At 36.4% G+C, this 14,987-nt stretch overlaps 1 protein-coding gene across 5 annotated transcripts in view; it reads right to left on the minus strand.

The window, feature by feature from the left end:
- Positions 1-810: 810 nt before the first annotated feature.
- The window catches only part of PCDH9 (protocadherin 9), an 859,618-nt gene continuing 845,441 nt past the window's right edge, over positions 811-14,987 (minus strand). For all 5 annotated transcript variants that reach the window (XM_045201931.2, XM_053916454.1, XM_053916452.1 and 2 more), the window contains one exon: positions 811-2,698. In XM_045201931.2, the coding sequence (XP_045057866.1) occupies positions 2,325-2,698 (374 nt within the window). In that variant the 3' untranslated portion in view covers positions 811-2,324. The remainder of the gene's footprint in view (positions 2,699-14,987) is intronic.

The following is a 14,987-nucleotide window of genomic DNA, read 5'->3' on the forward strand; positions in this document are numbered from 1 at the left end:
AATATAATCGCATGATATATGTGCGAGTGTGTCTTATCATCTTTGAAAGCTTTCTGTGCATATTTTCTTAACAGGAAAGAAGTATAGATGAAGTTTTGGCCCTTGTTTTAAGGCCTTAATTCCAGAGTGGCCCTCTTCTGCCATGGCCAACAATGAATCATCTGAGAGTTTGTTTCATGAAACCTTATAGAAGAGATGGAGTCAAGGAGATAACCTCACTAACTAACCAGTGCTGACTGCCCAGCTTCTGATTTGGGATTTCACTTTGATGAAATTTGCATGAATCTTGACTAGACAGTGAACGAGTTTTCTGGATGAATTTTCCTAGAAAATGATTTCATAGACCATTGAGGGAATTTTAGTCTAACCTGGAACCATATTTTCAAAACAAAGGTATTAAACCTCTAACAAGTCTCACTCAATTTCTAATGAAAAGTTAAGTTTTATCAACATATATTTATCCAACAATTAGAGTAGAAATTATCATTTTGGATGGTGACCAAGAATTAACACACTACAATCAGGAATTCATAACATTTATTGCAAGAGCTGAATAATTGTAAATAACGTAGAACTGGCAAAGCAGTAACAAGGATAATTGTTTAGATATTTATTCTGTCAAAGTCATCAAACACTCCTCACAAACCGACAAAAATGTACTGCAATAAGCAATGCACCCCTACCCATTATTTTCCATTATATTGTGAAAAAATGTGAATTGCTATTTACAAAGTAATTTTACTTTTGGTAACAAATTAACCGTCCGATTAGCAAACCTTTTTTTTAAATTTTTTATTTTTATTTTTTTCACTTTTAAACTGATGTTGAACTGTGGCATTAAGATAACTTTCACTTCTTTCAATAAAGACATTTTGTTGCATGCTATTTATTTGTTAAATCATCTGTCATGCCTTAACAAAAACCTGCTAAGAATGGTCAAATTCAGATTTGTTAGCACGTGCAACTGAGATCTTATTCACATTAGTTGTCACTCTGTTGGTTTGACCCAAGTGACAAGATGCAGTACCTGCCAGGCATTGACCAACTATGATAACAAACAGTTAAACAGCAATAATTAGAGATTTATCCCTTTAATTCCCCCAACTAGCCTACCTGGAGAATGTTCTGTTACATCATGAAGGCACAACACATTAAATATTTCGTGGCTATGTTCTAACACTTGTGTTACAACAACATTATTGTATATGAGGATCAACACAAACTCTGCCATTTCAACAAAGTTGTAGACACACATTTGCCCAATTGAAACTATTTTTAAATAGTGATTTTCTTTAATATATGCTAATTTTGATACATTAGTTTTTTATGAGTGACAAGTACAGGTTATTATATCACTTTCGGAACAATAACACTTTCCCATTACTCTTTCACTTAATACTACTAATTAAGTGATTTGCTTTTGCCTACTTTGAAAATAAGGATGTAAAAAAAAATAGGTTCTGAATTTCCAAGCTTTTGTAGAAGTCATCATTTGTATATAGTTTTGCTTTTTATCTTTATTTTATACAGAATCTCAGCATACTAAGCTATCACAAAAGAAGCAAAATTCCAGAACCTTTTTGAAAACACAAGTGTTTGAGAACCTTTGAACAACATGTGTCAAGACAGACTATTAACGCAGAAACACCTCACTTAAAGAAACAATAAAATAATGACAAAAGGCAATGAAATAAAAAGGAAAGAAGGAACCGTAAAACACGGAATTATGCTACAGCATTTTTTAGAGGAACGTTATAAGCACACCAAAGTTGTTAATAATAACTTGCTTCTATTTACAAATACTTTAACACTGACAAGTGTCCACTAACGTTGTTAACAGCACAATAGGTTTAATGCTTATCTTATGTTTCATTTGAAGTATAATGTCAAGTATAGCAGTCCCAGCACAAATCAATGACAAAAAGAGCACAATTTTCTAACTGGATATGTTTGTCAGTCACTCTAATCCACAGAACTTTCTTACTCTCCAAATGCATATTCTATTGTTCATAGCAGCAGTCCAGGGGCAAAATAAAATACAATTAGAAAAAGAATATTTGCACAATGGAGAGATGTCTGGAGAGTTTATCGATTCTAGTGAATAAGATCACAAGGCTAGTGGAACTGTCTTCTCTCTTACATGGTCAAACATTGTATTCTCCATGGTGCTAACACAAAGTTATGAATATCCCTGCTCTAAGGGGCATAGTTGTAGAGATCTATAGAATACATAAAGCTCTGACATACAAAGAATTAGCCTGTCTATTTAGATTAACGTTATTAGGTCCCATATACTTTTTTTTTGTTTGTTTGCTTTTTGTGTTTTAGAGTTGGTGCTCCTTAGGACTCTCAATAGCACCTCCTGCTTGCTTGTAAGACTTCAGATTGGCCAGAGGAATGTCTGTCATGTGGCTGCCATTGTGGAAATGGCCTTCATTGGAGCCATACTGCTTACGGTCATTGAACTGGTTCCTACTGCTGTCTTCTTTCCAGGCTCTGGTCAGGGTGTGCCCATTCACAAGCTTGTCCTTCTTGACCCATTCTTTCTGGGGTGCAAAAGTTGAGAGAGGAGATTTTGGGTGTTGATATGGACCCAAGCCAGGAGGCATCCAGCAATTATCAGAGTGACCCAAAACCAAGCACTCTTGAGTGCACATCTCTGTAGCTTCAGCTAATCCTCGGGGGCCCAGAGGCCCATCTGCAGAGGAAAAGAGAGAGGGGAAATAGGAGAAGACAGGGGTTAGATTTTTGTTTAAAATTATTTCCTAGAGAAAAAGTGCATTGGTGCTCTCATTTTCTCATAAAAAGAATAGTATGTTACTTCAAAGATATTTTCCCTATTCTTTTAAGAAGAACAGAAGAATTGGATTTCTTGTCACTTAGGTAAGAATGATCTCTTTTCTTCTTTAAGCCTTTGTTTATATCCAGAAAAGGAGACAGAAAATGAATAAGTAAACAGATAGACACAAAGATACACAGACAGTTATGGACAAACAGATGTACCCATGATATTTCATCTCTAATCAACTCTTTCTGTGGCATAGCCATTATTACTAATTTATGTCCTAATTTTTAACAAAAAATATAGACATTTTACATGCCATGTCGAGGAATGTGTAAATGCTAAGATTCCCTGAAAACAAAATGAAAAAGCACTACTTAAAATATATTATTAGAAACATAGTGTAAAAAAACAAATAAATACTCTGAATGGCTAAATATGATATTGTTTTTCCATGTGAATATTTGTTTTTTATATATGTATATAATTACATGAAAAATAATTTTGCAACATTTAAGACAATCATTTTTAAAGGCTATTTTTACTACACTATATTACTAAAGGCACATCTGGTCTGATGAAAGCATTCCGAAATCCAGGTAAATAAAGAAGTCATTAAATTCCAAGGACATTTGCTTCCTTCTGAGTTTAACCTATTTTTGAGATTTATAATGTGAAAGTGTAGCTAAGTTGCAAATTGGATCACATAGAGTCTAATATTTAGGAAGAAAAGCCATGGCAGATATTTATTTTATTTATTTATTTAATTTTTACCAGTAGACAATCTAGAACACACACTTTGACCATGATTTCAAAAGTAAACTCTTTTGTGACTGTGTAGAGAAGTCAGCCTACTTACTGAATGACAGCCAAACAGTTCAGGAAAAAGTTGTTTGTTATTGTTGTTGTTGTTGTTTTTCTCTTGATTAAACAGTCAAGGGAGAAGTGATAGCTTGGAAATTAGGAATTGATTTTATGAATGAGGTTAAGTGGGTAGGTAAGAATGCCTGAGCCATAAAGCAATTTGAAAAGCTGAGTCATCAGAATAAAAGTGTACGAGAAAATGCAGAAAAACCTACCAGCATGGTTGTCCAATGAACAATTAAAGTAACTGAAGAATTGACATGTAGGCGTTTGCTGAAACCCAAGTTAGCACTACTACCATTTTAAGGGCCCAGTAACTTTGGGGTTTTATTATATAATCATCTACTTGTTTTAATAATATTCGGTTCTTTCTTGCATGTTAAACAGCACCTGCTGAGACAGGCAATAGTTCACAGCAAACACCTGAGACCACGAAACACAGGCAACATCATAATGGACACTGGATGTAAAAAAAATGTGGCTAAAATATACTTTCTTACAAACTCAAATTTTAGTCATTTTTTAAAATCTAAAATCTGCACTTTAGAATAATCTTTTTTTCCAAAGGGCATTTTTTCTTTTTTAAGTTTTATTCTTTTTTCAATCTTATTTTTATTGTTGGCACTATTACAATGTCCCGATTTTCCCTATCCTTTGCTCCTCTCCACGCAGCCCCTGCATATAGGTTCTTTGGCTACTCCCTTCACCTTCTTTCATTCAATCCCCTATCACCTCTCCCCTCTGACAGCTGTCATTCTGTTCCATGTATCACGCTTGTTTTTGTTTTGTTTATCAGTTCACTTCGTTCATCAGATTCCACATATGAGTGAGTTCATATGGTATTTGTCTTGCTCTGACTGGCTTATCTCACTTACCAGAATATTCTTTTCCATCTGACTCCTACTAACCATTCCATCAAAAGCAAACAGTTTTACTTCATTAAACACATGTTCATTACTTAAACCTATTTCTCCCTCCTTAAACCTCCCATGATTACTTCCTTTCTTGGATATTAAATTCAAACTTTTCTGTGAGCCTTTCTTTGCCCTCCAAATTCTGCCCACATTTTAAACGTTTTAGCCAATTTCTCCTTTTTAGGTTTGCTTTTGTGTGCTCACTACCACTCTGCACAGAGGTAACAGGTTTTCCTCAAGCCATTCCATCCTCCTCAAATTAGGGTTACAGGCTTAGAAGATGCTTTTCACCTGGCCTGTTTTCATTGAATTACTGACTCTTTGTAAGGTCAACTTGTTTCTCTCCTAACACAGCAAACTTCCCAAACTACACATGTCTCATAGGCACCTGAAAGATTTCCACAGAGCTTCCCCGTGGATGAATACCAAATTTCCTAATTGAGCTCCTTCAGCTCTTAATGACATTATTCTCCTTTGGAGGAAGGAGCATCCATTTTTATTTCTGTTTTCTCCCAACTAGATTTAAAATCCATTGATGAAAAAAAAATGACTTCAGTTTTCTGATTCCACATAATCAGAAGTAATCATAATGGTCTGTGAATAATGTTAAATGCCAATTAAACTTTTATGAGATTGCAAATGTACTGAGAAATGGATACAGATATCACCCCTTTAAAGACCTTTAAAGGCAGGTACTATATAATTATAATAGGTGTTGATTTCACAAACATCAAACCAAAAGCTTCTTAACAACAAATCTCTGCCTAGCAATACTTTGTGACAGTTAATAAAATAATTACTTAACTTCTCTGTTAAATATATCCAATCCTTTCTAGACATCAATAGAGGTAAAGCAGATAATCACCAATTAGATGTGTAATATATCTTGAAGCCAAACCTTAATCTTTACTTTTCCAGAACAACTAACAAATACTTATTTTCCCATTACTATCTTCGGCGGGGGGGCGGGGGGGGCATTTCGGCTGATAGAATCAGGTTTTAAATGAGAATATGCAAACTTATTTTTAATACAGGCGTATCCAACATGCATTGCCCCACGGATGGAAGATAATGTATTTGTGTTTCTGTAAGGACAGGTGGACCCTAAGTCTTGCACTGAGTGACACAATTTAACAAATAGAGTGTATTCTTTTCTTTTCTTTTCTTTTTTCCCCAGGACCAATAACATTTATTTATTCCATAAATACTTACTGAGCATGTGCTCTGTGCTGACATTGTGACAGGCACCACTTGTATAAGAGTGACACAACACTTGTTGACACTATCCCCCTGGGGCTTTTGGACTATTTTGGGAAACAAATGGTTACCTTAAAAGGAGTGAACTGAAAGGGGAGAAAAAAGGTGTCATTGGGAAGGAAGAGGAGACAGGTAACTGCTTTAAGGAGGCGTGTCCCTATACAAGGCAGCAGGTGGACTTTGTTAGTTCCCAGCTATGTCATCGCTACCATTTTCTGAAAGTTCTTACAGATAATCGACAATATAAAACATGTATGGTTAATATTTCTATGTACTGTTCAAAATCATTAACTTGTAAAAACAGTTGCTATTTAATATTAATTGCTCTGTGAGATTTGAACATCTTATGATTAATTCATGTAAATATATTTGGACATTTTTGATAAAGTCTATACATAAATTTATAGAAGTTTTATAGATTCTCAGGTAACGCTTTTAGGTGCCCAATTGTTGTATAAGATTTAAGATCCATCAAAAGGTGGGAAACAATACAATGACACTTAGAGAAAAGCCGGAAGGTCTTAGAGGAGAAAAGGCCACCATGCTGATCACCCAGGGGTTTGCACCGGGAACACTGGAGCAGCGTCAAGGTGGGCGGCAGCTTCTGTACGGCAAGGAGGGTGAGGTTCGCTAAGTTCCTAAGGCTCTCTGTGAATCGACTAATTTGAGCAGTTTCTCAGACGACAAAGCATAGGGGCTATTCCAAGGCATCTAGTACCTGACCTCTGGACAATTAGGGTAGGTACATAGTAACCTTGGACTTTGAGAGTTCTGGATGGAAGAGGTTCAGGTATGGACTTAAGTAGGGACACTAACCAACCTCTTCCCAGGGCCTCAGACCTGGGACAAGAGAGTCTTTTTTCTTTTTTTAAAGTTAAAGGCAAATACCATATGGCATCCCTCGTATATAAAATCTAATGAACAAACTGAACTAACAAGCAAAAGAGAGACAGACTCATAGATAGAGAGCAGGCTGACAGCTCTGCGCGGGTTAGGGGTGGAGGGAATGAGCAAAAAGGAAAAAGGACTCATGGACATGGACAACGGTGTTGCAGTTATTGGGGGAGGGGGTTATAAGGTGAATAAATGATAATGGAAAAAAAAACAAGAAAAAGGATAGATTCCAGAAAAAAATAGATGAAGCCTAACATTATCCTCCTTGTCAAATTCTAGAGAGATTATTATGTGGAAGTTTCATAAACATTCAAAAAAATTTTTTTAATTACCCTGGCCAGGTAGCTTAGTTGGTTAGAGCCGACCTGATACTCCAAGGTTGTGGGCTTGGTCCCCAGTCAGGGCACATGCAAGAAGCCACCAATGAATGCATAAATAAGTGAAACAACAGACTGTCTGTCTGTCTGGCTGGCTGGCTCTCTTCCTGTCCCTCTCTCCCTTTCTCTCTGTCTCTCTCCCCCTTCCCCTTTTTCTCTAAAATCAATAAATAAAATTAAAAAAATTGAAAACATCAATAAGATAATTGATTATGTCCTTGATAATGTGAGTTGTCTGAGTTACATTGTTTGAAAATGTAGTTTGCTTTATGCTTTGGTAAATTTTTATTTTGGGACATGACATTAAACAGAGAAAAGTTTCTTTCTTTTTTTTTTTATTTAGCCTATATATAACTCCTAGTTGTTGCCTGATATTAAAATGGAAAAAAATGATTTTTATTTTGGGAAATGATAATGCTTGCATGTTGTTTTCTATAAAGTCTGTTTCATAATTGGTAAAAACAAAAAATATGAATTATATTTTTGGTGATGAATTATTCAAAAGGACACAGTCATTCCACTAGTTCCTTAAAACAGTCCCTGTCCTTTAATAGTTTATAACCTGAAGCATGCAAAACACTGTATAGTTTCCAATTCATTTCTCTCATTTTTAGAACCACTGAATGAAAATTTTAGGCTTTTTAAAAAGGGTAACATTCTTTAAAAAGCATTAACATTGAACATTGTCATTTTCCAAAATATAATTAAAATAATCTATAATTTCCCATCAAATACACAGTACTCAATATATCAGAAAAAAATTTACTAACACTGCAAAGTGCATATGCAATAAAATATTCTTCATCTTTGATACGTATCATTTTTAATGTTATCACTATATGAATGGTATTGATAAATTGCCCTATTTCTTTTTCATTCATACATTTCCTCAATAAGCACTTATTGAATACCTAACATGCTTCACGTGAATCAGATACTGTGCTGGATTCTCAAGAAATGTCTTGAGATTTTACACGTGTGAGCGCGCTCACGCATATGTTTTTTTCCTGTTTCTCTCATTCTTTTTTGGTATACTTTGTAATGTCCTATTTGTCCTACATCATATAAAAGCTATTTAGGATCCAGATCAGGATTCCAAGAGGCCTATAAATAATTTCAGTTTTACACCAATTTGTTATTTTCTCTTTTAAAAATAATTAAAATCTCCCATCATGTTTTCTTTTTAACACTAAAACATTTGATGACTTTTTTAAACCTAAATTATTTGTTCCTTTTCACAATCTGCAATCCGTGAGCATGCTTATCATTTCCGATTTTTGAATGTATAAAGACACACGTGCTGATAAAATTGTACAAGCCATCTGTCTCTGCATTAAAATGTTGACAGCAAAAATGAAAGCACACTACAAAAAGCTTCTTGAAATTTGCCTCAGTATTTCTATCAGGTTTCATTGTTTTTCCCTCTTCATATTTGCACAACTCATCTTCTCACTCAAAACCAAGCAAAATACCTTTCCTGTGGTTTAGGCAACAGCTGTCACAGAGCTGCCTGAATTGCTAACTCTTAAAGTTGCAGGTTGAAAATATGAAACAAGCCAAGTTAATTGATCTCCAGCTATACTGAAATGGTAGGATACTTGAGTGAGCCTTGATCTCATTTTATTTTACCTGGAAGCAGAATTGTTATTTCATTGATTAACTCACTGCAGTAATTACAAATAGCTTCTGGCCTGCTGACCACCTGCTTTTCAACCTGATGACTTGAGACTCTTTAATTTTAAGCTAGACACTGATAGTTAAAAAAAAAAAATAAAAACCATGAAACCTTCCCATCCCTAGTTAGGTTTCACAGGATATGAAGGTTTGGCCAAAAATGAATGATAAAATATAAGTCATTTTTATATCGTGTTGGATCAAACTCATCACGTCTCACTCAATTTTTCATTCTGTTCAATTTTTATTATAGAAATATACCTCTTGCATGCAAAACATAACTGATTGTCATGTTATAATGGACTTTTTGTGGTAAGAACCTATTTCACTATGTTTAAACAAAAAAAAAGTTCTGAAGTTCCAGTTGTGCTATATTTTCCCAAGACATTACCCTAGCATAAGTATAATATGCAAAAAGTTGTGCATCACGAAACACCTTAAATTGAACAATACTGTGGGGTCGTGCTGGACGTGGCTCTTCCAGCCCCCACAATGGACAGCTGGCTGGGAGGCCGCTGGCCAGAAGGAATGTGTATTGCTTTGGTAATGGATTGTAATTCCCTCCTTATCCCTTTTTGGGAGTGGCTTCCTGTCCTCTGACTGACTCTTGACCTTTTCTCTCTGCACATTACACTGAGGTAATGTAGTTTAGAGTAACATGCAAGACACATGCCCCCTTTGTCTGGGACCCTTAAAACAAGTGTCAGAGTCAGGGAGGTGTGGTCCTGCTAGCGGATCTACCACCGTGGGTGCTCCCAGGAATGTGAGTCATAAAGGCGATGTCTGCTCCATTTAGTCCTCCTGGTGGTTTTTTCAGCTTATCCGAATGAGCAGATGAGATTCTCCTGCTCGACCTTCTGCATTACAGATATATTCGCTGATTTAGATTTGCTACAGTAGTTTCCCTGATATTTAGGCACAGTGATGAAATGTCTATCTTTTATGTAGGACTTTATCCTATAATTTTGATTTGCAACTGCTGTTATTAATAGATCAAGAAACTCAATTTTCATACTTGTTTCTTGCCTTAATCAATCTTCATATAATAAAATTCCAGGAAAACAAATCTTCTTACCCACTATTAAGTTTATTTTAGTATCTCTAGGGAATCAATACAAAAAATATTTAGTATTTTTACTAGCTCATTTTCACACTTAGATTATTTCTCTTCTATTTGTTCTTCTTTTTTGAGACAAGGTGTAACTGCATAACAATATCTTATCATTTTTGTATATTATCTTGAATGGGAAGATAAAGCTAAATCTTTGTGCAAATTTAGAGGGGCCTGAAAAAATGTCAGGAAAATCCACTTGATAGGCACCCCTACTCTCCACTATTCCATCTTCATTTTCTACATTTATTGAACAGTTGGTATTACAAAGCAAATCAATTAATTTGCTTCCAGTCTATGTAAAAATTACTTGCAAATATGAGAGCTGGCACAATGTACAGAGGGTATTGGTAAGCATTGCCCCCATTCCCTTTTCATGCTTCATTTCTATTTCAGATCACATTGTCCTACGCCCCGTCAATACTTTTAAATTGATGTTGTATGGGCATACATATTAGTTATCCTTCTGCTCTTGTTATACAGAAAAAGTATGTAAATTCCATCGCCATTGTAACTTACATTTTCATATGGAATAATATAGTATAATTATGTGAACAGTCTAAATTCAAAAATAGACTTGGCACATTTTAGTATAGTTATGGAAAAAATGTTTTCCATTCATTCATTCCCCAATTTTTATTTTATCGTGTTAGGTTCAAGAAATTTTTGCTTAGAATATCTAAAATCAGAAACAATCCATAAATCTCAAGTCACATGATCATCATAGCTAAGGCAAACAGAGACATAGACTCCAGCAATAAATTAGTATGAACTTTGTGAAACTAATTTTAGATTCCCTAGCTCTTAGACTCTCATATATAAATTGAAAGTAAAAGTAGATTTTGATACATGACCTCTACCATCCTTACTCTTCTATTAAACATCACTGTGGTTTGTCATAGATAATCAAGTTTTTCAATGTTTTGAGATATGAAGACATGGCAAAGAAATTATAAATCAATTGTTCCTGTAGATTATTCTATTATTCAAGTCATGTTTAGATTTTAGAACAAGCAACTGTATTTAGACCAAGATTTATATTTCTAAATCTAAATAAATACCTCGTAGTTTAATTGGGGCTTTACCTTCCAGCTCAGATTGAAACACGGCATCGTGCGTGCATCTGCAGTCACCTCGAGAAACAAATGCAAAAAGCTCACACTAGCAGGATTGGACAAAACCTCGGTTAACAAGGAAACGAGGATTACATGTTTTACACGTTTCTCATACAGATTTTTGTCCTTGGTCACAGATGAAAAGTCAACATTTGCAGATTGGAGACAGTCCAGGCAGAATACTACGTGGCCAGCCCAAGCTGCAGATTCCGTGCCAGAGCGAATATTGCTATTTGGACAGACGTTATGGCTTACAAGGAATGGAGAGCGCTCCCTTATAAATCTTTTGCTTTCTTCCGCATCCCATAAATATCAGCTGTGTTTTTCTCATCTGCTACAGCTAACAGTCAAAGAGAAAATGATCTTGGATGATTGTATCCATTCGCCATTATTATTTGACGTAGAAATCATTTGAATGGCAACAATCTACGTGGCTAGGCTTTTCACTGATTATTTAAATTAACTTTCAGATTTTGAACAAACTGCTTGATGTGAAACTCTATTTGTATTATCGTGGATCATATGTACTTTTTTTTAATAAGTACATTTCTTTTAATAATATTTGAGATCTTTCATTTAAAAAAACTTATTCATATATTGTCATATTCTAAGTTATTCTCCACTTCTTAAAATCTGCATTATTTCTCAGAAAACATGATAAATATTTGAAGCACGAGTTTTGAGAAGCAAATCAAAGATATTAAGGAATGCAGTAACCCTTTACAGATTACTTTCAGGCTGAGATCCAAGTTAAAAATGAAGTGACGTATAATCCTTTGAACCCTTGATTGTCAGTTGCTCTTCTGAAACCAGGCCACAAAATTGTGCAGTGATCTGCTTTCACACAATGTTTTCCCGTATTTCAGTGTTTTTAATTAGAACGAAAGAAAAATAAACTGCTGGAGTTAATTTTCATTTGCCCCGTGTTCTCTGATAATTTTCACCTGGGACACGTATAACCACAGCCCCATTCCTCTCCTGGTCTCCGGGCGAGAGTCTAATTCTCATGGTATCCACAGGGCATCGAGGTTCAACCCAGGTGACTGAAACATTGGAAAGTTTGGGAAAAATACTTTATGAATGCTCTAAATTAATGATTTAAAGATTTACTAATTAATACATTTTAAAAGGCGTCTGAAGGATTGGGTTTTAAAAAGAATAAAGTATCAATTGTGACGCATACGATTTGTAAGGGTGTGTGGTCTGTGTGTTAATAGCTGTATGGTCTTACCAACACTTTGAATTAAAATAGCAGAGAGCAATGCTTCTCAAATGTGAATGTGGATGTGAACAACCTGGGAAGGTCATTGAAATGCAGATTCAAATTCAGTAAATCCTGGATGAGTCCTGAGTCACCTTATTTCTCATATCTCTCAAGTGCGATACTACAAAGGTCAAGGACCTCAGGTTGAGGTGCAAGGACTTTGAGGACTTACTGTCTGCATTTTTGTCCTTTCCCTGTGTTCCAAACAACTGAAATTCTCAAACTTTTGTGTGTATTAGAGTTAGCTGGAGGGCTTTTTAACAAGAAATTGCTTGACCCCATTCAGAAATTCTGATTTTGTAGGGTCTTGAGAAGTGCCCAAAATATTCAATTCTAACAAGTTTCCTGGTGTAGCCACAACTTTCTGATCTCTCCTATCGCTAGCCTCTGTACGTCAGCTTCCTTTCAGGATGCCACAGCATTTTTCAGACTCCTGACCAGAGAACTCGCTCTCTCTCTGTCTCTGCCATGTGAGGACACAGCAAGAAGGCAGCTGTCTACTAACCTGAAAGAGGTATTTCACCAGACATGAACTTCCCTGCACTTTAATCTGAGACTCAGCTTGTAGAACTGTGAAAAATAAATGTTTGCTACTTAAGCCACACAATTTATCATGGTCTGTTATAGCAGTCCAAACTAAAAGACAATGGCCAGAGGGGTTTAGCAGATATAATAGTGACTCATTGGCTAATAAAGTTAACTTTTTAGTTAATCAAAAGACAGATTTCTGCCCTGCCTGGTATGGCTCAGTGGATTGAGCAATGGCCTGCAAACCAAAAGGTCGCTGGTTCGATTCCCAGTCAGGGCACATGCCTGGGTTGCAGGCCAGGTCCCCAGCTGTGGGTGTGCAAGAGGCAAGCACACATTGTTTTCTCCTTCTCTTCCCTTCTCTCTATAAATAAATAAACAAAATCTTTAAAAAGAAAACAAAATAGATTCCTGGGTGGGACTAACATAGTCAACATAATCATGTGAGTCCTTGAAAAGCAAGGAGCTTTCTCTAGCTGGTAGCAGAAGGGAGCTCAGATCCCAAGAACAACGACTCTGTGCTATTGCTGACTTTGAAGATGGAAAAGACCACATGGAAAGGATCTGAGAGCAGCCTTTACTGACAAGCAACCCTGCTGGGCAGCCAGTGTGACAACAGGGGTCTCAGTCCTACAACCACGAGGACGAAATCCTGCCAAAAGCCTGCATGAGCTGGAAAGTGGATTCTTCCTCAGAGTCTCCAGAGAAGAATCCAGCTTAACTGATACTTGAATTTGGCTTTGAGGTACTCTAAGTATCTAGGTTCCACATTGATTCCTCAGATAATAGATAGATGGGAACTGAGATAATTCATACGTATTGCTGTAAGCTGCTAAGTTGTAATAATTTTGTTATTCAACAATATAGAATAAATACAACATCTGTCCTTTATTTACTCAAGCTATACAATGAACCAACAAGTTCTTCAGTCTATTTACTTTCCTGTAAACCCATCAGCCCGAGCCACTATTATTTCCTAATAGAACTCCCTCCTTTAACTCTTTTGGAATTCTATTCTCCAGTTCATAACTATATTTGTTAATTTGTATATAACTAATACACTAATATTAGATTCCTATTGCTACTGTCAGAAATTACCACAGCCCTGGCTGGTGTGGCTCAGTGGTTGAGCACTGGCCTGTGAATCAAAGGGTCGCTGATTCGATTCCCAGTCAGGGCACAAGCCTGGGTTGAGGGCCAGAACTCCAGTAGGGGGCATCCACACATTGATGTTTCTCTCCTTCTCTCTCTCCCTTCCCTCTCTAAAAAATAAAATAAGTAAAATCTTAAAAGAAATTACCACAAAATTAGTGGCTTAAAACAACAATAAATTTATTTATTCTCTTATAGTTCCAGAAGTGAAGTTTGATATCAATTTTACTGGGTTAACGTGAAGGTGTTCATAGAGATGGTTCCTTCTGGAAACTCTGAGGGGAGAATCCATCCTTTTTTTTATTTCCTCCCCAGCTTCCAGAGGCCATTTGCATCTTCCTCCGTTTTCAAAGCACATTACTCCAATCTCCACTTTTCTTTTCACGTCTTCCCCTCCAACTCCTCCTAAATTCTTCTCACAAAGACCGCTGTGATTGCATTGTGTCCCTGTGATTAATCCAGGATAACCTCCTCATTGCAAAACCCCTAATTTAATCACATCTGCAAAGTCTCTTTTGCCGTAGACTCATGTTCTGAGGACTGGGATGTATGTATATGTTTGGGGACTATGCGGACGAGCACATTTACAGTAGATCACCTCACTCCTTCCCTTCCAATTGCATTGGAGTAAAAGCCACACTTTTCCGTGGCTCAGGGAGTCTCACAGGATCTAGCTTCTGTCCAGCTCTTTGATCTCATACCCCTTCACTTCCATCCCCGAACCTAATGTATTCCCCCTTATGCTATGGTAACTTTCTTGCTGTGCCTCAAACTCACCCAGATTAATGAAGCCTCAGGGCCCTTACATTTGCTGTTATGTACCTAGATTCTCCTTCTCATTGGCCTTAAAGCACAGGAGGCAAACCCAAGGCCCACAGCTGAAACCTGCCTTCCACTTGTTTTATCCAGCCTGGCACCTTGTTTCTACCTGGTGGCAGGACTGAGCTCTCACTTAACTGTTAAGGAATACTGACATTTATATAGTTCTAAAATTATATTCAAACATTTGAAAGCAACTACGAGGCTGATGTGGCCCCCAGTGAAAATGAGTCTGA

The sequence above is a fragment of the Desmodus rotundus genome, chromosome 13 (genome assembly GCF_022682495.2).
Source record: "Desmodus rotundus isolate HL8 chromosome 13, HLdesRot8A.1, whole genome shotgun sequence".
Classification (NCBI taxonomy): Eukaryota; Metazoa; Chordata; class Mammalia; order Chiroptera; family Phyllostomidae; genus Desmodus; species Desmodus rotundus.